At 39.6% G+C, this 20,578-nt stretch overlaps 1 protein-coding gene across 50 annotated transcripts in view; it reads right to left on the reverse strand.

Annotated features, from left to right (window-relative positions):
• Positions 1–14,111: 14,111 nt before the first annotated feature.
• CLASP2 (cytoplasmic linker associated protein 2) overlaps positions 14,112–20,578 on the reverse strand; it is a 184,007-nt gene continuing 177,540 nt past the window's right edge. For all 50 annotated transcript variants that reach the window (XM_059162220.1, XM_059162231.1, XM_059162224.1 and 47 more), the window contains 3 exons: positions 19,676–19,882; positions 18,077–18,193; positions 14,112–15,847 (listed from right to left, as the gene is read on the reverse strand). In XM_059162220.1, coding sequence (XP_059018203.1) covers positions 15,761–15,847; positions 18,077–18,193; positions 19,676–19,882 — 411 coding nt within the window. In that variant the 3' untranslated portion in view covers positions 14,112–15,760. The remainder of the gene's footprint in view (positions 15,848–18,076; positions 18,194–19,675; positions 19,883–20,578) is intronic.

The following is a 20,578-nucleotide window of genomic DNA, read 5'->3' on the forward strand; positions in this document are numbered from 1 at the left end:
GGCCGGGGGGTGGGGTGGGGTGGGCAAAGGCATGCCCAGACATTTGGGGGCCAGAAAGGTGGATGGGCTATAGCAGAGTGGTCATTTTTGCCAAATCAGATTTATTTTGTTGAGCACATATATAAGGTCCAGCTCCCAGTCTCCCTTGCAACACTAGAGAGGGCCATGTCATTACGGAGCTCCTAGGCACGGGAACATGGGTAGGAGTGCCATTTGCCTCTTCCAGGCCCTCCCATTTCTTTTCTCTCTTGCAATTGTCCATGCCCTTTCTTCCCTAATCATTGAGTCATATGCAAAGTATCCAGGGGGACTGGGAGGCCGAGGGGCGGTGGAGCCATGATTGGGCCCCAGAAGTGGATCCCCATCGTGTCCATGGCACAGAGCGCCTGGCCTGCCAGCAGTCCTGCTGTCCTGCAAAGCAGAACTGAATGCTTGTTTTACAAAGCCCCTGCACTTTGGGGATGTTTGCCACAGCAGTTAACAGACCTGCACCCCTGCAGGCCTGGCTCCGTGCCTTAGTTTCCTAGTGTGCTGTAACAACTTACTCTGGGGATCAGCACCACAAAAGTGTATTATCTCACGGTTCTGGTGGTCACAAGTCTGAAATCAGCTTCACTGGACTCAAGTCGAGGTTCAACAGGCTCCAATGCTTTTAGAGTTGCTAGGGGGAGAGCCTGTTTCCTGGCCTTCCCCGGATTTCTGGAGGCTGCGTGTATCCCTTGGTACATCGCTCCGACCTCTGCTTCCGCTGGCCCGTCTGCTCCTCAGTCAGACACCTCTTTCGCTTATAAAGACATAATGATGACATTGGGCCCACCTGGCTAATCCAGGCCAACCTTCACATCTCCAGACACTCAATTAATAACACCTACAAAGTCTCTTTTGCCATGTAGGGTAGAACCTCCATAGGTCCTGGGGTCTTAGGACATAGACACGTTTGGGAGCCGTTGCTCTGCCTACCCCTCCACTTCCTTCACCTCTGCTTGGTGTCCTTCTCAGTGAGGGCTTCGCTGGCCAGTCTTTGTAAGTTCCCATCATATCCTTGCCTTTCAGAATCCTCCTTCCCTGATTTTTTTTGTCCCTTAGTCCTTGCCACTATCTCAGGTATGCTACATTTTTCTTATTTATCTTTTCTCTCTGACTAGAATGTAAGTTCCTGGAGGAAAGAGATTTTTGTCTGCTTTTTCAGTGTGATATTCCTAGTGCCTAGAACAGTGTCTGACATTTGAATGGGTGTCTGAGTGATATGGAACGCAAAGGCAAAAAAAAAAAAAAAAATTAAATTTCCTTACTATCTACAGCTCATTGACAAATCCTTCAACCAGGCAGAGTGACATTCCTCTAGGGACACAGCTGCCTCAATGCTAATACTTTGCTAAGGGCAAAAGACAATCTTACCCCTATCCCCAGGATCCTGTAAGTCTACTTTAACATTTAAAAATTCCTTTGGAAACATCCTTTATCTCTGCCTTCCAAGATGCATGTTGACAATCACTCCCCCAAGCATATAACTCACTGATATACATCTGAACGGTCTCATGACTTGGGTTTTATTAGACAGTAATAAATGAGCTTTTCCTAACAATAGCTAGCCTCCTCAAGGTCCTGGAAACCTTGTTTCCAAAATTCCTGGAGGCTTACGGTATCCCAAACCCCCTCCCAACTTGAAAGAATATAATGGGTCACTCCTCACGACCCCAGTGCAGCTCTTTCTGCCCACGGTCCAGTCCCCCTGCTTTAATAAAGTTACCTTTTTGCACCAAAGACATCTCAAGAATTCTTTCTTGGCTGTTGGCTCAAACCCCAACGTCTTCCCCACAGCACAAGTACTTGTTGAATAAATAACTTTTTAGAAATATTTATTTATTTGAGAGACAGAGAGAGAGCATGCACATGTGAGAGCACGAGGAGACGGGGGAGGGAAGAGAGAAAGAGAGAAGGAGAGAGAGAGAGAGAGAGAGAGAGAATCTCAAGAAGACTTCCTGCTAAGCACAGAGCCCAACTCAGTGGCCCAGTTACAGGACCCTGAGATTATAACCTGAGCCAAAACCAAGAGTCAGATGCTTAACCAACTGAGCCACCCAAGCATCCCAATAAATGATTTTTTAATAGAATGGAATTATATTTGTATTGTAGTATTTATTGATCGAACAATATCTTTGATTGGTAACTTGAATCAGGCCATTTGATATTTCACCACAATATAACGTACACTGTCTTTGCCAGAAGCTGTGATCTTGGGGATGTAGTCCTAGAATTCTTAGTGTTACAGTTACACACTTGCTCATAGATTTCCTATGAGAATGTGTAATGTAAAGAAATAGTTGCCAACTGGAAAGCATTCAAAGTGGAGTCCCTAAGTTGTTTGACAAATTGCTGAAGTGACAGACCAGACAACCCAAATAACATCAGTGTTGTTTACCATAAACACCTCTAGATCAGTGCTTCTCACACATGAACTTGCGTATGGGTCACAAACCATAGGAGTCCCCCGAGGAGTCTGTTAAAAATGCAGTAGGTCTGAGTGATGCTCGTGCTGCTGACCTGCAAAATAGCAAGATCTTATATGATATTAAAACCAAACCAGGGAGGTAATAATTTTTCTCTTGCAGGAAAGATGTTAAAAGCTGAGGTCTGGGGACCTAGAAAAAAGCCAGGAAAAAAGGCACACTGGACCAAGGAAGCAGAGGGGAAGATTGGAAGGCTTACTTATATTTTTTGTAGAGGTAAGACTTTCATAAAACAAACATAAATTTCCACAAATGAAATCATATGCTGAATTGAAAATCCTCTTTCTTCTCTCTTCTTCGTGTGAACCTCCTACTTCCACATCCGTTTGTAATCTGAAATGTATTTTTTGTTTCTTCCAAACTTTAAAATCCCACATCATGCGCACAGGGGTTAGTCTCCCTAGCCTTCCCTTCCCTTCCCTTCTTCCTCTCCTTTCCTTCTCCTCCTCCTTCTTCTTCCTTTTCCTCCTCCTCCTCCTTCCCCTCTTCCTCTTCCTCCTCCTTCTTCTTCGTTATTGTTTTTGCCACCATGAACAGTACACATGTGGAAATGCTGGTGTAGTTAATTTATTTTTTAGGAAAATTGAAGTGGTACAACTACATAGCTGAAAACAGCCACTAATGCTGCCGAGTGTATAACAAAACTCAGTCCCCTTCCCCGGTCTGCCTTCTCAGGAGATTGCTACTCTCCAAAGCAGCCACTTTCAACCTTCAGCTATTTCTTTCCATACTTGTTTCTAGATAGTATCTATTTACTTTTTACAATGGCAGGTGAGGATTCAATGATCTATATACCTCGTACCTCGTCAGAGTTGTCACAGCTCTTTTATTAAGTCAACTTTCTTTTTTTAAAAATTATTTTTATTTTTTTAAAAGATTTTATTTATTTATTTATTTGACAGAGAGAAATCACAAGTAGATGGAGAGGCAGGCAGAGAGAGACAGAGGGAAGCAGGCTCCCCGCTGAGCAGAGAGCCCGATGCGGGACTCGATCCCAGGACCCTGAGATCATGACCCGAGCCGAAGGCAGCGGCTTAACCCACTGAGCCACCCAGGCGCCCTTTAAGTCAACTTTCATTATCATTATGTTTTACTATTCACAGATGAGGATATAATATATTATGTTACATTCTTTGCCATCCACGTGCTTGTCAAGTTAACCACATTAATTCCCTCCCCAAATCTGAGAAAATCCTCTCCAGACATGCACTCCCTGAGTCCTCTTCTTTTGTCCCCCTCTCTCTTTCTCTCTTCTCCTTGGAGAAGTTCCTCTCAGAGCCCCTTCTCCCTGCATTCCAGTCTGGGCTGGCTACCTTCCTTAGGGCTGTTAAATGGTGGCCTCGGGACACTTCTCTTCATCAGCCAGGCTTGAAGACAGGCAGGTGAACGGAGGCAGGACAGTTGGAAGAGGTGATGTAATCAGCAGCATTCACAGTGTCCGTGAGAGGGGAGAGCTGGAGCTCTTGCTGCCATGCCCAGCATCTCCAAGACAAATGGTGTTTGGGTTGAGTTATCATTTTATCAATGCTTCCAGTATGAGAGAGGATATGGAAATAGTATCCTCTTCTTTAACCACTATGACTATTATTTTTACTCATTTTGATTACTTCCCTAGGTTAGGTATGTGTGTTTTTAGAGACTCAGTATTTTTATGCTCCAGTTATTCAAAGTATATAAAGAACAGTTTTAAAATGTCATAGTTTTTTGTTCTTTGGTTTTTTTAGACCTTAAAGGGTGCCAATATTCACAAAGTTGGGGGCAGAACCTTACCAATGTCCCTGTATGATACTTAGAGCTTTTCTAGCATGGAGATTAAGTTTTTGTCTCTATCTCTGGTCTCAGCTAATCTGGATTTAAAATTTAGTTACAAGCTTATGGGTTACAAGAACTTGGGCAAATCAGTCAACTTTTCCATGTGTCAGTCTCTTCTGTAAATTGGGGATGGTGATAGGACCTGACTCATGGGACTGGAATGAAGACTGAGTACACCTAATGTGCTGAGCACAAATCCTGACACACGAGAAAGAACAAGAGGTATGCAGTATTTACTACCTACTTCCAAGCTAAAATGTGAAACACCAGCAAAAAAATCTGAAATGTGAAAAGGTGCACAATTTACTGTTTTTAAGAGATTTGGATATTCTAAAGAGTCACTGAGCTAATTTATTCATGTATTTATTTATAAAACAAATATTAAGACTTGCTATAGTATTGCTATGTTCCAAGTATTGTGGCCAGTGCTAGAAACACATACATGGTTACAAAAGAGAAAAAAAAGGCTGTGTAGCATTTTCATAGCCAAGAGGTGGAAGCATCCCAAATGTCCATGGGCAGGAGTGGATAAAGAAATGAGTATATTCATACAATAGGATATTATTCAGCCTTCAAAAAGAAGAGAGCCTTGTTATATGTTACAAAACAGACAAACCTCAAGGACATTATGTTAAGTGCAACAAACCAGGAACAAAAGGACAAATAAGACATGATAGTATACTTCTAAAATGTATAGATACTTCTAAAATGTATCAGAATTGCAGCAACAGAAAGTAGAGAGGTGGTTGCCAAAGGTCAGAGGAGGGGGAATTCGTCTTTCATGGGTACAGAATTTCAGTTTTACGAGACGAAAAAATTCTAGAGATCTGATGTACAACAATGTGAATATACTGAACGCTACTGAAAGTACACTTAAAAGAGGCTGAGATGGTAAATTTAATGTTGTATATCTTTTTACCACAAAAAACCATAAAATAATACTAGTTGTTAAAGCCCCCTACAATTAGCAAGTGAAATGCTGGGTTTGTGATCCTTAGCGGGACAGAGCAGCCCAGGTCCAAGGAGGGTGGAGTGACTGAATGTGAAAGAGGAGGCAGCATCCCAGTGTGTCGGCCACTGCCCCCGTCGGAGACTAGGGTACAACAGGCCATCACTTGTGGAACGTACTGTTTTGTAGAGGAGGAATTGAAGCTCTGAGAGATTAAGTAACTCACCCAAGTGGTGGAAAGAGTGACTTGTATGTGAATGGTTTTATGGGATAACCCCTTCTTTTTTTTTTTTTTTAAAGATTTTATTTATTTATTTTGTCAGAGAGAGAGTGAGCGAGAGCGAGCACAGGTAGAGTGGAAGGAAGAGTCAGAGGGAGAAGCAGGCTCCCTGTGGAGCAAGGAGCCTGATGTGGGACTCGATCCCAGGACGCTGGGATCATGACCTGAGCCGAAGGCAGCTGCTTAACCAACTGAGCCACCCAGGCGTCCCGCATAACCCCTTCTTTTAACCAGTTGGCTGCTATACCTCTTTTGGGAAGGTGGGGAAATCTGTGGGCCAGGTGCTACTAGTTGGTGCAACAGCAGAGGCAAGAGTGACAAGAGGTGGAGGGTGGTAGGTCTGCCTATTGTGTAAACCTGAAAGAAGGTCTGATTCTATGTGCTCCGTCTAGAAACATGGAGCGAGATGAGCAGCAAGTTAGCATCAGGGAAACTGAGGTCATGGACAAATGAGCGGGCAGTGTACAAGAGAGGAAGCAAAGTGGAAATGTCACAATTCTGTGGGTGAGCACAGATGTATCAACACATCTCTCAACATATCCGTTTTTTTGAAAAGGTGCTTCAATTTACCTGCTCTGTTCTTATACATGTTCTGTATGTATATGGATGGATATAGATAGCATTCTATAGGTTATCTACCTGATCATCTTCATGTGTGGCCATTCACAGCAATCAGGCGGTGAACAGAGTTCTTGAATCACTTTTATATGGTGACCTCATTTTAATGATCATTATTATTTTCTATTATTTCTAATTGTCGTAAAACACCCAACATCATATTTACCATCTTAGTCATTTTAAAATTTTAAAATGTGTAGGTGAGTGATGTTAAGTACATTCATGCTCTTGTGTAGCCAGCACCACCGTTCTTTTCATCATCCAGATAGTGACTGTCTCCACTAGACAGTCACGTCCTGTTCCCCCTCCCTTCAGCCCCTGGTACCCACCATCCCATTTTCTGTCTCTATGAATTTGACTCCTCTAGGTACCTCCTAGGTGGAATGCCATATTTGGTAAGTGGATAACAATCGACTTTTCAACACTGGCCCACCAACCCCAAGGCCATTCTCTTGGGTCTCTTCGGTCAATTGCACTGCCACTGGCCTGCAGTGAACCTTGCTGTATGGAAATTCTCTGCCCTCAGGAGCTAGATAATCAGTTCCTTGAAATAAAAATCACCGTTTCTTTGATGAGAGAAAAATTGGAGGGACTGATTTTGCATTAGACTGAGAGTTCAGAATGGAGTAAATTTCAGAAGAAGATGAGACAGGATGGTTTGGATTATGTTGGGGGTCAACGAGTTATGTTGAGTGGTTGGCATGTGAGCCCATATGTATAAAAACAGGAAAACTGATCCTCAAATTAGTTACCTAGAAGTGAGTTCTGGATTGTTCACCTTTCTGTTCAACCTTAGTGTAAAAAACCTGACTCAGTGTTTTTTTGTTTGTTTGTTTTTGTTTTTTGTTTTTTGTTTTTTTTTTTCCTGACCCAGGGCAGGTGTCCATAGCAACTCCCTTGCTTTAATGTAAGGTTTCCCGGTTTGGACATTACTGACATTATTGGGCATTGCTATCTGGGGCTGGATGCCTGTTTGTTGTGGGGGGTAATCCTGTGTATTGTAGGAGGTCTGGCAGCAAGCATCATTGGCCTATACCCACTAGATGTCAGTGGCCCTCCCTGCCAAGTTATGACAAACAAAAATGTCTCCAAATATCATCAAATGTCCTCCAGTGGGCAAAATCACCAAGTTGAGAACCACTCTTTTTTTTTTTTTTTTTTTTTTTAAATTTTTTATTTTATTATTTTTTTTTAAAATTTTTTATTTATTTGACAGAGATGACAAGCAGGCAGAGAGGCAGTCAGAGAGAGAGGAGGAAGCAGGCTCCCCGACGAGCAGAGAGCCCAATGCGGGGCTCGATCCCAGGACCCCGAGATCATGACCCGAGCCGAAGGCAGAGGCTCAACACACTGAGCCACCCAGGCGCCCCGAGAACCACTCTTTTATGAGGATGGAGAAGAGAAAGCCCGTTTCTTGCTTTGTCAAAATGATCTAACTCTGAGTCTAAGTCTCTACTCTGATAAACTTTGATAAAAATATACATTTGGCTGTAGGCATAAAACCTGAAAACTGGTTATTAAGCAATCTTTTTGTACTCACTTCCAACAAAGTCACCGATTTATACTTTCTTAAGGGGAAAAATACTGTCTTAGGAGTCTGGCACCACCAATTGGGAGTGGAAGGAAGTGGGAGACTAGGGTTGCACATAGCACATGCCCTTCGGAATGATGGGTTTGCTGGAGCACCCTGGGCACTTTTCTGCCCTGAGTCATTGAGTCCCAAGCCAGAGCCTCCTGTATCAGACCCTCTAAAAGCATATTAATGCTGTCCTCTCATTATCAGATCTACAACTATGTATTTACAGCAGGCAGATTGAAGGGGTATCAGATGCACAGCAGGTGCTAAAATATTTAATAAGTGAATAAAGGTAATCAGAACCAGATTCACAGAGCTCAATCTGTAAAACATTGTAGCCTAAAAACACATTATTTCTGAAGTTTTCAGAGGATGTACAATTGCAGTGTTTGTGAAGCTGATTCTAATCACATTATTCTTTTGCATAAGTCTCCGGTGAATTCTTTAGTTCAATTAGATTTTATTTTAGAATACATACCTAAGATGTCTAATACTGCATCTGTGGCCCTTCTTCCACTGGTATCCCTCCATCCTGCTAAACTAAACTAAGTTGTGGAACAGTGGCCAGTTGGGGGGAAAAGTGACTTGCTCAGTTTGGAGAGCAAACTCGATATTATAACTTCATAAGAAAGAAGAAAATTGTGAAATAAAACTTCTGGAAGAAAAGCTACACCCAATTTTCTTGATTTGTTTAAAGTAAGCTCTTTTGGGGTCACCTTGTTGGCTCAGTTGGTAGGGCATGTGACTCTTTTTTTTTTTTTTTTAAGATTTTATTTATTTATTTGACAGAGAGATCACAAGTAGGCAGAGAGACAGGCAAAGAGAGAGGAGGAAGTAGGCTCGCCGCTGAGCAGAGAGTCCAATGTGGGGCTCGATCCTAGGATCCTGGGATCATGACCTGTGTGAAAGGCAGAGGCTTTAAGCCATTGAGCCACCCAGGCGCCCCAAGCATGTGACTCTTAATCTCATAGTTGTGAGTTCAAGTCACATTTTGGTGTGGAGATTACTTAAAAAATAGAATCTTAAAAACATAACAAGGCGCTTTTTAAAAAAGATTTTTTAAGTTTATTTAAGCAATCTCTAGTGCTTACAATAAAGAAAGGTAACTTTTTATTTTAATTTTTATTGAAATTCCAGTTAACATACAGGATTATGTTTGTTTCAGGTGTACAATACAGTGATTCAACACTTCCATACATCACCTGGTGCTCATCACATATGCCCTCCTTAATCCCCATTGCCTATTTCACCCATCCCCTCACCCACCTCTCTTTGGTAACCATCAAGTTTATTTTCTTTCCTTCTTTTTTTTTTTTTTTTAAAGATTTTATTTATTTATTTGAGATCACAAGTAGGCAGAGAACCAGCCAGAGAGAGAGAGGGGAGGCAGGCTCCCTGCAGAGCAGAGAGGCCGATGTGGGGCTCGATCCCAGGACCTTAGACCATAACCTGAGCCAAAGGCAGTGGCTTTAACCCACTGAGTCACCCAGGCGCCCCTGAAGAGACTTTTTCTTATTGAATATTCTTTCCTGCTTTGTTGAATGTTAATTGACCATGTAACTGTGGGTTTATTTCTGGCTTTTCTATTCTTCCATTGATCTGCTTGCCTATTTTTGTACCAATACCATACCGTTTTGATCACTACAGCTTTGTAGTATTACTTGAAGTCTGGAATAGTGATATCTCCAGCCTTTTTTTTTTTTTTTTTTTAACCTCTTTTCAAGACTGCTTTGTCTATTTGGGGGCATAAAGGTAAGGATCCAGGGGTACCTGGGTGGCTCAGTGGGTTAAAGCCTCTGCCTTCGGCTCAGGTCATGATCCCAGGGTCCTGGGATCAAGCCCCACATCGGGCTCTCTGCTCAGCAGGGAGCCTGCTTCTCCCCCTCTCTCTGCCTGCCTCTCTGCCTAGTTGTGATCTCTGTCTGTCAAATAAAATCGTAAAAAAAAAAAAAAAAGGTAAGGTTCCATATACATTTAGGATTGTTTCTTCTTGTTCTGAAAAATGCGATTGGTATTTTGATATTGCATTAAATGTGTAGATTGCTTTGGGTAAGTAACATTTTAACAATATTCTTCCAATTCCAATTCCAAGGGAGTATCTTTCTTTGTGCCATCTTTAATTTCTTTCATTAAGTGTTCTATAGTTTTCAGAGTATAGATCTTTTACCTATTTGGTTAGGTTTATTACTAGGTATTTTATCATTTTTGGCACAATTGTAAATGGGATTGTTTTCTTAATTTCTCTTTCTGCTGCTTCATTATTGGCCGATAGAAATGCAACAGATTTCTGTACATTGATTGTAGCAGTTTTGAGGTGGAGTCTCTTGGGTTCTCTCTATGTAGCATCATGTCATCTGCAAATAGTGGAAATTTTACTTCTTCCTTACCGATTTGTATTTTTTATTTCTTTTTGTTGTCTGAGTGCTGTGGCTAGGACTTCTAGTACTATGTTGAATAAAAGTGGTGAGAGAGGACATCCTTGTCTTGTTCCTGACCTTTAGGGAAAAAGAATTTTTCCCCAGAGGATGATGTTAGCTGTGGGTTTTTCACAGATGGACTTATTATTAAATTGCCGAGGTATGTTCCCCCAAACCTACTTTGTTGAGTTTTTATTATAAATGTTGTACTTTGTCAAGTGCTTTTTCTGCATCTATTGAAATGATCTATGGTTCTTACCTTTCTTACAGATGTATCATGTTAATTTGTGAATATTCGACCATGCTTGCAAACCAGGAATATATACCACTTGATCATGGCGAATGAGTCTTATTTTTAAAGTAGGCTCCCATGCCCAATATCGGGCTTAAACTCACAGCCCTGAGATCAAAAGTTGCATGCTCTGCTGAGCCAGCCAGGCAACCCATGTGGTAAATGATTTTTTTTTTTTTTTAATGTATTGCTGAGCTCAGTTTCCTAGCATTTTGTTGAGAATTTTTGCATCTATGTTCATATTGGCCTGTGATTCTTTTTCATGGCATATTTATCTGGTTTTGGTATCAGGGTAATGCAGGCCCCATAGAATAAATTTGGAAGTTTTACTTCTTTTTCTGTTTTTCAGAATAGTTTGAGAATAGGTATTAACTCTTCTTTAAATGTTTGGTAGAATTTGCCTGGGAGGCTCAGTGGGTTAAAGCCTCTGCTTTCTGCTCAGGTCATTATCCCAGGGTCTTGGAATCGAGCCCCACATCAGGCTCTCTTGCTACGCAGGGACCCTGCTTCCTCCTCTCTTTTTCTGCCTGCCTCTCTGCCTACTTGTGATCTCTGTCAAATAAATACATAAAATCTTAAAAAAAATTTTTTTTTTGCCTGCGAAGCCATCTAGTCCTGGACCTTTATTTTTGGGGGGGGGGGGGGTTGATTCAATTTCTTTGTTGGTTTCCAATCTGTTCAAATTTTGTATTTCTTCCTGCTTCAGTTTTGTTAGGTTATGTTTCCAGGAATTTATCCAATTCTTACAGGCTGTCCAGTTTGTTGGTATATAGTTTTTCATAATATTCTTTCATGATTGCATTTCTGTGAGGTTGGTTATTTTTCCTCTCTCATTTGTGATACTATTGAGTCCTTTATTTTTCTTGGTTAAGTCTGGCTAGAAGTTTATCAATGTTATTAATTTTTCCAAAAAACCAGCTCCTGGTTTCATTGATCTGTTCTATTGTTTTCCTAGTTTCTATATAATTTATTTCTGCTCTGTAGAGATAGATAGCTTTTGGGGTGCCTGACTGGCTTAGTCAGTGGAGCATGCAACTCTTGATCTTGGGGTTGTGAGTTTGAGCCCCACAGTAGGTATAGAGATTACTTAAAAATTTTTTAAAAAGGGAGAAGGATAGCATTTTTAAGCTTAATTTTTTCTTTTGCATAGCTGTAAAAATGTATGTGATTAATCGCAATGAAATAAACCTAAGCAACATAGAAAGAAAGGTGTGAAAAGATTAAGCTTAAAAAAAAAAAAAAAACCACCCCTTTATGGGGGCGCCTGGGTAGCTCAGTGGGTTAAGCCTCTGCCTTCGGCTCGGGTCATGATCTCAGGGTCGTTAGATGGAGCCCCACATCGGGCTCTCTGCTCAGCGGGGAGCCTGCTTCCCCCTCTCTCTCTGCCTGCCTCTCTGCCTACTTGTGATCTCTGTCAAGTAAATAAATTAAAAAAAAAAAACAACAAAAAACAAAAACCCTTTATGTATTATGGAGTAAGGTACCAATCCTCATTTCTATTTCCTGCAAATGGTATTCTAAATTAATAAGATACACTTGAATTTACAAACAGATCTGGTTTGATAAGATTCCAGTCTTATTGAAGACATATTTGGTGAAAAGTCACTTTGACTCAAAGTTTATTAAGAGAGAATATGAAGGAATACAGTAAATATACTCCAAGTTTGAAACCTCAGGTTCAAACCACATCCTACTTGAAAATGGCAGAAGCCTATTATAGATTTTGAAAACCTCCAAGAAACAAACATGGTTTATAATGAGGAATTATGTGCTTTTAATTAGTTCTGAGCAGTGCAGGAAATGAATGATACTGGTAATGTTTAGGGAGAAAAGTGGAAAGAAAAAATTTAACCAGGAACTTATTATCAGTTTTTAATAGCTGATACCTAAATACATTTCTGGATAAACAAATTTGGATAGTCAATAATAATTTCCTTAAATCCTCATTAAGTGAAATTATATATTTTAATTTTTTATATGTATATATATTTTTACTTTTGTTATTTATTTTTAAAAGTAATGTCTATGCCCAACATGGGGCTCAAAATCATGACCCTGAGATTGAGTCACATGCTCTACCAACTGAGCCAGCAAGGTACCCCTAAAATTACATAATTTTAAATATTTTTTCATGTTTTTATATATTAGCTTTCACCTAGACAGATTAAACCATACTTTTACTAGTCAGTTCATTCATTCAGGTGCCTGCCTTTAGATGCCAGGTGCTTGATCCAGGTGTTCAAGTGGAGCTATTACTCAGCTTACATCATACTCCTTAGTTGTCAACAGTAGTTAAAGCAGGATCTTGAAGTAGGGGTAAAAATTAATATTTAGATTAAAAATAATTATAAAACACACAAAAGGTCATGGAACATAAAATATACCTAAGAAACTAAGAAAAATTCAATGTTTAAAATGCCTTTTCTTGGGGCGCCTGGGTGGCTCAGTGGGTTAAAGCCTCTGCTTTCAGCTCAGGTCATGATCCCAAGGTCCTGGGATCGAGCCCCACATTGGGTTCTCTGCTCAGCAGGGAGCCTGCTTCCTCCTCTCTCTGACTGCCTCTCTGCCTACTTGTAATCTCTGTCTGTCAAATAAGTAAATAAAATCTTAAAAAAAAAATAAAATAAAATGCCTTTTCTTGAGGCCCTTGGATTGAGCCCTGCATCAGGTTCCCTGCTCAGTGGGGAGCCTGCTTCTCCTCTCCCTCTTCCTCTGCTACTACCCCTGCCTGTGCTCTCTCTCTGTGCCAAATAAATAAATCTTTAGTTTTTTAAATTAATTTTATTAAAGATTTTACTTGAGAGACAGTGAGAGTGAGCATATAGAAGGAGAATGGGAGGGAGACGCAGACTCCCTGCTATGCAGAGAGCCCTATGCGGGGTTTGATCCTGGGACCCAGAGATCTCGACCTGAGCAGAAGGCAGATGCTTAACCAACTGAGCCATTCACGTCTCCCAATAAATAAAATCTTTTGAAAAAATGCCTTTTCTTATTAAAGATAAGCTGTCAGAGGCTCTTGGGTGGCTCAGTTGGTTGGCTTTCTGCCTTTGGCTCAGGTCATGATCCCAGGGTCCTGGGACTGAGTTCCACATTGGGCTCTCTGCCCAGAGGGGAGCCTGCTTCTCCTCTCCTTCTGCTTTCAGCTCTGCCTGCTTGTGCTCCATCAAACAAATAAAAAAAATCTTAAGAAAAAAAAGATAAACTGTCATACACATGCATATGCAGCCATCTAATTTTTTTTTGTTTTTGAAGAAATGGCCTCATGAGTTGTTGTTGTTGTTGTTGTTGTTTTGTTAAAGATTTTATTTATTTGACAGAGAAAGAGAGAGAGAGAGTACAAGTAGGCAGAAAAACAGGCAGAGAGGGGGGAAGCAGGCTCCCCACTGAGCAGGGAGCCCAATGCGGGGCTTGATCCCAGGATCCCGAGAGATCATGACCTGAGTCAAAGGTAGAGGCCTAACCCACTGAGCCACCCAGGCATCCCTACAACCATCTAATTTGACTGTGGAGGCTACTCCCGATAAATCTGTTTCCTCAGATGCACTTATAAAATTCATGTGAATAGCACTAATACATGACCTCTGAAATAGTTTTAAAAATGTAGTTAGGAGCTACATGACTTTTCACACAGTGAGACAGAAAAATAACTGATATACATTGTTAATTTTTCAAGTAATGTTATGTACAGTTTTATTGCCAGTATATGCACAACAGTAAGCATAGAACTATAAATACACAATGTAATTAACAGTAGAAAACAAAACTGTTACAGGTAAAGGGGAGGGGATATAGAGAAACTATTTTCCTGCTGCTAGAACAGAAACGAAGGGAAAAGCCTATGACAAATCATCCATCCAGTACTCTTGTCTTAAATTCTTTACATACATTTCTACATTTTTTTTTCAATTAAACAAATAAAGTACAGATAACTCTGTAACAATAGCAAATTGCTTCCCTAATAGCTATTTGCCTTTCCAGTCAAATTCACTTCATGTTAGGATTTTTTAAAAAGTCAAGATGAGAAATCATTAGTATCCTGGTTCCCAATGATCTAATTTGCCTTTCACCAAACTGGTAATTTTTGAAAGTTGGCTGCACATGAAAAGAATAGGTGTAGTAAAAGGTGATTAAAAAAATTTGTTAAAATGTAACAGAAAATCACCCTTGAAGTAGTTTTCCAAAGGACACTACAGGCAGCAGCTCAGTTATAAAGATTAGCCCTGAAGAGGTAGAGAATTTGAGTCCATTACACAAAGATAATAGCCTTGCACCATCTTCTCTCTCATCAGGATCAATGTTTTCAAGTAAGACAATTTCATGGTAAAAGGAAACCAGGTTCCACCATTTAAAGAAAAGGTGCTGGTTGACTCCCATGTCTCAATAATAAGTTTGTTTATTAAATGAGAAACAGAAGACGGTCAAGGACACACATGCACTTGATTTACTTTTTGTCTCTTTCCATTATCAAGTTTGTTCATAAGTGAATTTGAGATTAATAAATATGAAAATAGCATCATTCACAACAAAGATAAACCAAAAATCCTGCAATAAAACCTTCTATTTTAATAAGTATCAAGAAAACAACAGGCAGATGATTTGGTGCAGCTTTCATAAGGGATCTTAGAAGGGACATGGTTTTAAATAAAGATGGCAAGATCAACAACCAACAAGCAGTTATCAGTGTTACAGAACTGGCTGATTCTGTAGCACTTTCTCTGAGGTCTTAGTTTTAAACTATAGATCACCCAAAGAAATTGCAGCTAATGACATGTATCACCATCACACCAACAGAGTCCAGCTGTAGTTCAAATTAGTCCTGCTTTGTTTCACATCATTTCAGTATTTCTAGCATAGGACATGATACGGAACAAAACTCCAAGTAGCAATAAAAATATTATTCTGCATCTGAATAGAGGCAAAAAAAAATGTTTTAGACTGTTAAACTTTTAAAGCTTTAAGCATTCTCTTTAACCAGCATTTAAAAAAATTTATACAATCATAACACTGGCAAAGGTTAATGGGAAGACAAAGTACAAACATGTGAAGTGATGAATTTGATTAAAAATTACTTGGTACTGATCAACTGATGTTAATACTGCTTCTTCTTGAATTTGGAATAACTATCATAAAGGTTACATGCAGACTGAGGATAGCTCTCTGTTACAGAAAATACAAAACAAAACAAAAAACTAAAACTGGGAAAGATGGTAAGTTCCAAAAGATGTGTTTGAAAATTTCCTTTCATTGATGAGGGGTGGTCTGTCTGTCCTTTCTTTGAGAGGCCTGGTTCACTTTAATCAGCTTCACTAACTTTGTCCAGAAACATCAGTAGTGGGATCAGCTCCTCCAGAACCTGTCTGTGCACGTTTGATGTAAAGATTCAGTAGCTTCATCTGCAGATTCAAGCCGAACATATGTCACTGAGCAAATTTTAAGTTATAGTAAGATGTTTATTAAAAAAATTATATACATACATGAATTTAAAAGAGAGATTTTAGACTGTTATACCCAAGTTATTATTGTTAATTAAGAATTACAAAAAAAAAATTCAAGTCTCAGTCTGTTCACAACTGAGTATTCTATTTTCTCATTTATTTAAGTAATCTCGCACCCAACATGGGGCTTCAACTCATGACCCTGAGATCAAGAGTTGCATGGTCTATCAGGATGAGCCAGCCAGGCACCCCTGACAACTGAGTACTCTAATATGCCCTTTTGAAAAATGTTGTACTGATAGTATGTAAAACTTAAACTTAGGAAAAAAAAGTCACCATTAAGACAATAAGGACAAACATCTGAGCACCATGTGCTATATAATAAGCTAACTACCTTACACTATCTCTTTTTATCTCAATAATAACTTACAGATGAGGAAATCAAGATATAGGATGTGTAAGTCATTACCCCAAAGTCACAAGGGTAGGTAAGAAGTGGGCCTGGATAGGAAATTAGGCACCTGGGTTCCAGGACCCAAGATCTTAAACAACTATAACATTGCCCTCCAAGAATGTTCTTGATTTCTCTGTGTCACTTTGTAGTCTTTCCTAGATGAGATCATATTTTTATAAAGTTTTTATCAGTGCATATACAATTTTATGCTTTACTTTTGTCATCTAATGTCATTTCCAAATATTTTCTCAACCTAGCTATGATCTCATATGTAACTGGCTGCCTAGCATTCTGACAAAGTACTTCATTAAAAAAATTTTTTTACTTAGATTCAATTAATTAACATATATTATTAGTTTCAGGGGTAGAATTTAGTAATTCATTAGTTGCATACAACTCCCAGTGCTCATTACTTCAAATGCCTATCAGCCAATTACCCCATCCCCCCACAAACCTTGGCTCCAGCTATCCCCAGTTTGTTTCCTGGAGTTAAGAGTCTTGACAAAGTACTCAAATTTAATTCTTCTACAGACATCTTTGAATTATTATGACACAACTTGAGCTTATCACAAAAGCTTTTTTTCTTTGAAAACCACTGTGTTGGGGCACCTTGCTGGCTCAGTTGGTAGAGCATGTGGGGCTCTTGAGTTCAAGCTTAGTGTAGAGTTTACTTTAGGGGGAGAAAAAAAATAAAAGAGGGGCTCCTGGATGGCTCAGCCAGTTAAGTGTCTGCTTTCAGCTCAGTCATGATCCCATGTTCCTGGGATCAAGTTCTACATCAGGCTCCCTGCTTAGTGGGGTCCCTGCTTCTCCCTCTGCCTGCCCCCTACTTGTGCTCTGTCTCTGTCAAATAAATAAATAAATAAATTTGATCATAGTAATGACAATAGCTAGGGTGTGGGAAACTGTTTAAATGAGGAAGAGTGTTTCCTGCTAACTGGTTCATAAGCAAAAATTCAACAATCATAGTTTATCCTCACCTCGTAGAATAAATTTCAATGTTTGATTGTATCAAAGAAATGAGGAAAGACTCTTTTCTTAAAGTCTTTAAAAAGTTTTTTAAAGCTTATTTAGTTAAGTAATCTTATTACTTAATGTGGGGCTTGAACTCATGACCCCCAAATCAAGAGCTGCATGCCCTTCTGACTGAGTCAGCTAGGTACCCCTACTTTTTTTTTTTTTTTTTAAGTCTTAAGGAAAGCAAATATTCGATTATTGTAGTTCATAGGGGGAAATTAAAGAAATGCACAAGGGTTCCACATTTTGGGAGATATAAAGTAATCCATGAATGTATAAAACCACTATTCTTTTTTAAAAGAGTATTTATTTATGTACTTACGTATTTAAATAATCTCTATACCTACTGTGGGGCTCAAACTCAAAACAACCGAGATCAAGCGTCACACACTCCACCAACTGAGCCAGCCAGGCGCCCCAACCACTATTTATTCTTAAACAGTCCTTGGGGGCAAGGATTTGGGTGTGGGAGCGTGCAAGGAATGTGCTGGCTGTAGGCATTTCTTTACAGCACCCTACCCTACCTGACTTCATGTGAGTGACCAACGTGAAAGTAGGAACAGTTAAAATTCAAACGGTAGAGGAGGAATAAGTTGGATGCTCAAGGCCCGACATGTTCAAAGGTGAATAACAAATTTACCCTTTAACACAACAAAGAACTAAATCTGAAAAATGTACCAATGCCACCACCTTTAAGACAAAGCATCATTACTTACTTTACTGCCAGTGAGCTGACTGAGATGTGGTTTTAGCTCATCACCAATTACCGCATGAACAGCCACCAGGCAGAAGACACAAGCTTTCCGAACACTGCTCTCTGAATTATCATAACCCTAGGGAGAAAAGTCCTTGTTAGCACTCTTGGGGGATCTGAGAATGTACTATTCCAATTCCAACATGGACAGAAGATGTGGCTCAAAAATGAGATTATAGGCATACCAAGGGAGAGGAAGCTTTAGTGACTGAAGTTAACCTTCCTGCCTTTCCCAGCAGAAATGTGCCCTTCTCTCCTTCCACACCTCCATTCCGCTATCACTCCGCTAGCTTTCCTTATTGGGTTCTACCTTTATTTAGCCTGGAAAGCTGCCACTTCACCAACCTGCTCTGTAAAGTCTCCAGATGAACCCTATTCGGCTATAGGGATCCCAAGAGCACTTCACTATTGAATAAAATCTAAACAGAGTAAAACTAGGGTAGGCAATTACTCCTGTAATTCAGGCTGAACTAAGCTCAACATCTGTCCCATCCCTACCATTACCCTAAGTTTCATACCTGGCAAAAATCTATTCAGTACCCACTATACGTATGACATGAACATACTGTGTACATGCTTTTCTTAGGACCCAAAAACCCCACAATTTAGTGACTAATATTAGGCTTAGGACAGTGTCAAAGATAATACTAAAGATGCACAAAGAAATTAATGATTAATTCTTTTCAGGAGTGGTTTTATTATACACACTATATAATATTAGTCATTGTTACATTATAGAATATAATCTATTGGGTGGAAAAAGTTAACAATTTATGATTAAGCAAAGCATGTTATAAAATGTGATCCCACTATTAAAATGTTTATGTGGATGGGTTTGTGTGCATAGAGAAAAACACATTACATCTGTGACTGCAAGTCAGTATAACCATTTTGGAGAGAAATGGGGCAAGACCTAGGAATTCTACTTCTAAATATATACATATAAGAAGGTGAAAGGAAGTTCACTGCAATATTTATGTTATTAAAAAAAGGGAAACAACCCAGATATTCATCAAAAGACGAATGGCTCAACAAATTGTGGTAGTCACATTAATGGAAATTACTCAGCCATAAAAAATGAATTAAATTCTAATACATGCTATAACATGGATGAATTCTAAAAACATAATGCTAAATGAAATAAGCCAGCCACACAACAGAAGAAATACTGTGTGATTCCATTTACATGAGGAACCTATAAAGCAGAAGAGAGAGAAGAGAGAAAGTAGAAGTTACCAGAGGCAATGGGGAGAAGGAATAGGGAATTATTAATGGGTACATCCCTGTTTGGGATGATAAAATATATTCTGGAGCTGGAGAATTGTAATGGTTGTACATCATAAATGAATTTAATGCCACTGAATTGCACACTTAAAAATGACTAAATGGTACACACACATACACACACACACACACACACACAGAACTAGTTATGGAAAGTCTTTGCTCTGAATATTCAAGACAGCAGGAAGGCTTGGTTATGCCACTAGTGTTGCCTAGGAAGTGCCTAAAATAACTGAATCCCAAATGTATCATAATTTATTCCTCTAAATTTTCTCACCTGTATTAGGCCTGGCATAATCTCTGGCAAAAGCAAGTTAAGGGTTTCCTTGGATACTCTCTCTATCACTTTTGTTTGCATTTTGATTGCAGCCAGATTAATGGGGTAATCTGCAGTTTGGATGATAGGACAAAGCACTTTGATGCACTGCTCTGGACTGATTGAAGTGGCTAGCACTGATGCAGCTTCCTCAGCAGATCTTACCACCTAAAACAAAGAGGAAATATTTAAATTGGAGTAAAAATTTAAAATGCTGTACTGTGTCCTAGAAGTAAAACTTCATGAAATATGCAATACACCAAGGTATCTATAACTTGCTTTGAAACTACTACAGTAAACAAACACAAAAAGTGAGGGTGCAGATAACACAGAGTTGGCAAACTGTCAGTAACTTCTGAAACCAGAATAGATTTATGGGGAGAAATAATTTTTCCTGATATTCTTTCTTTCTTTCATGTTCTCTTAACGTTGGCTAATGCAAGTTTGTTTTGTTTTGTTTTTGGGGGGTGGGTGGAGGGAAAGGGCAGAGAGAGGGAGAGAGAGAATCCTAAGCAGGCTCTACACTCAGTATAGAGGCCGACATGGGGCTAGATCTCATGACCCTGAGTTCATGACTTGAAGTCAAGAGTTGGATACTTGACTGACTGAGCATTCTGGGCACCTCAGGCTAATTCAATTTTTAAATCATACTGTGGTCTAGCTGTACTGGGTGGTGAAGGCTCCATTTATCTTTAAAGGGAATAGAATCCTCTAGAATAGCCATACTGACTATCAGCACCCTCAGTTCCAGGAGTATTCATGTCCTTTTCATTATATTATTATATTATAATAAAATATAAATAATCCTGGGGTACCTGAATGCTCAGTTGGTAGAACATACAACTCTTGATCTTGGGGTTATGA

This window comes from Mustela lutreola, chromosome 2 (genome assembly GCF_030435805.1).
Source record: "Mustela lutreola isolate mMusLut2 chromosome 2, mMusLut2.pri, whole genome shotgun sequence".
NCBI lineage: Eukaryota > Metazoa > Chordata > Mammalia > Carnivora > Mustelidae > Mustela > Mustela lutreola.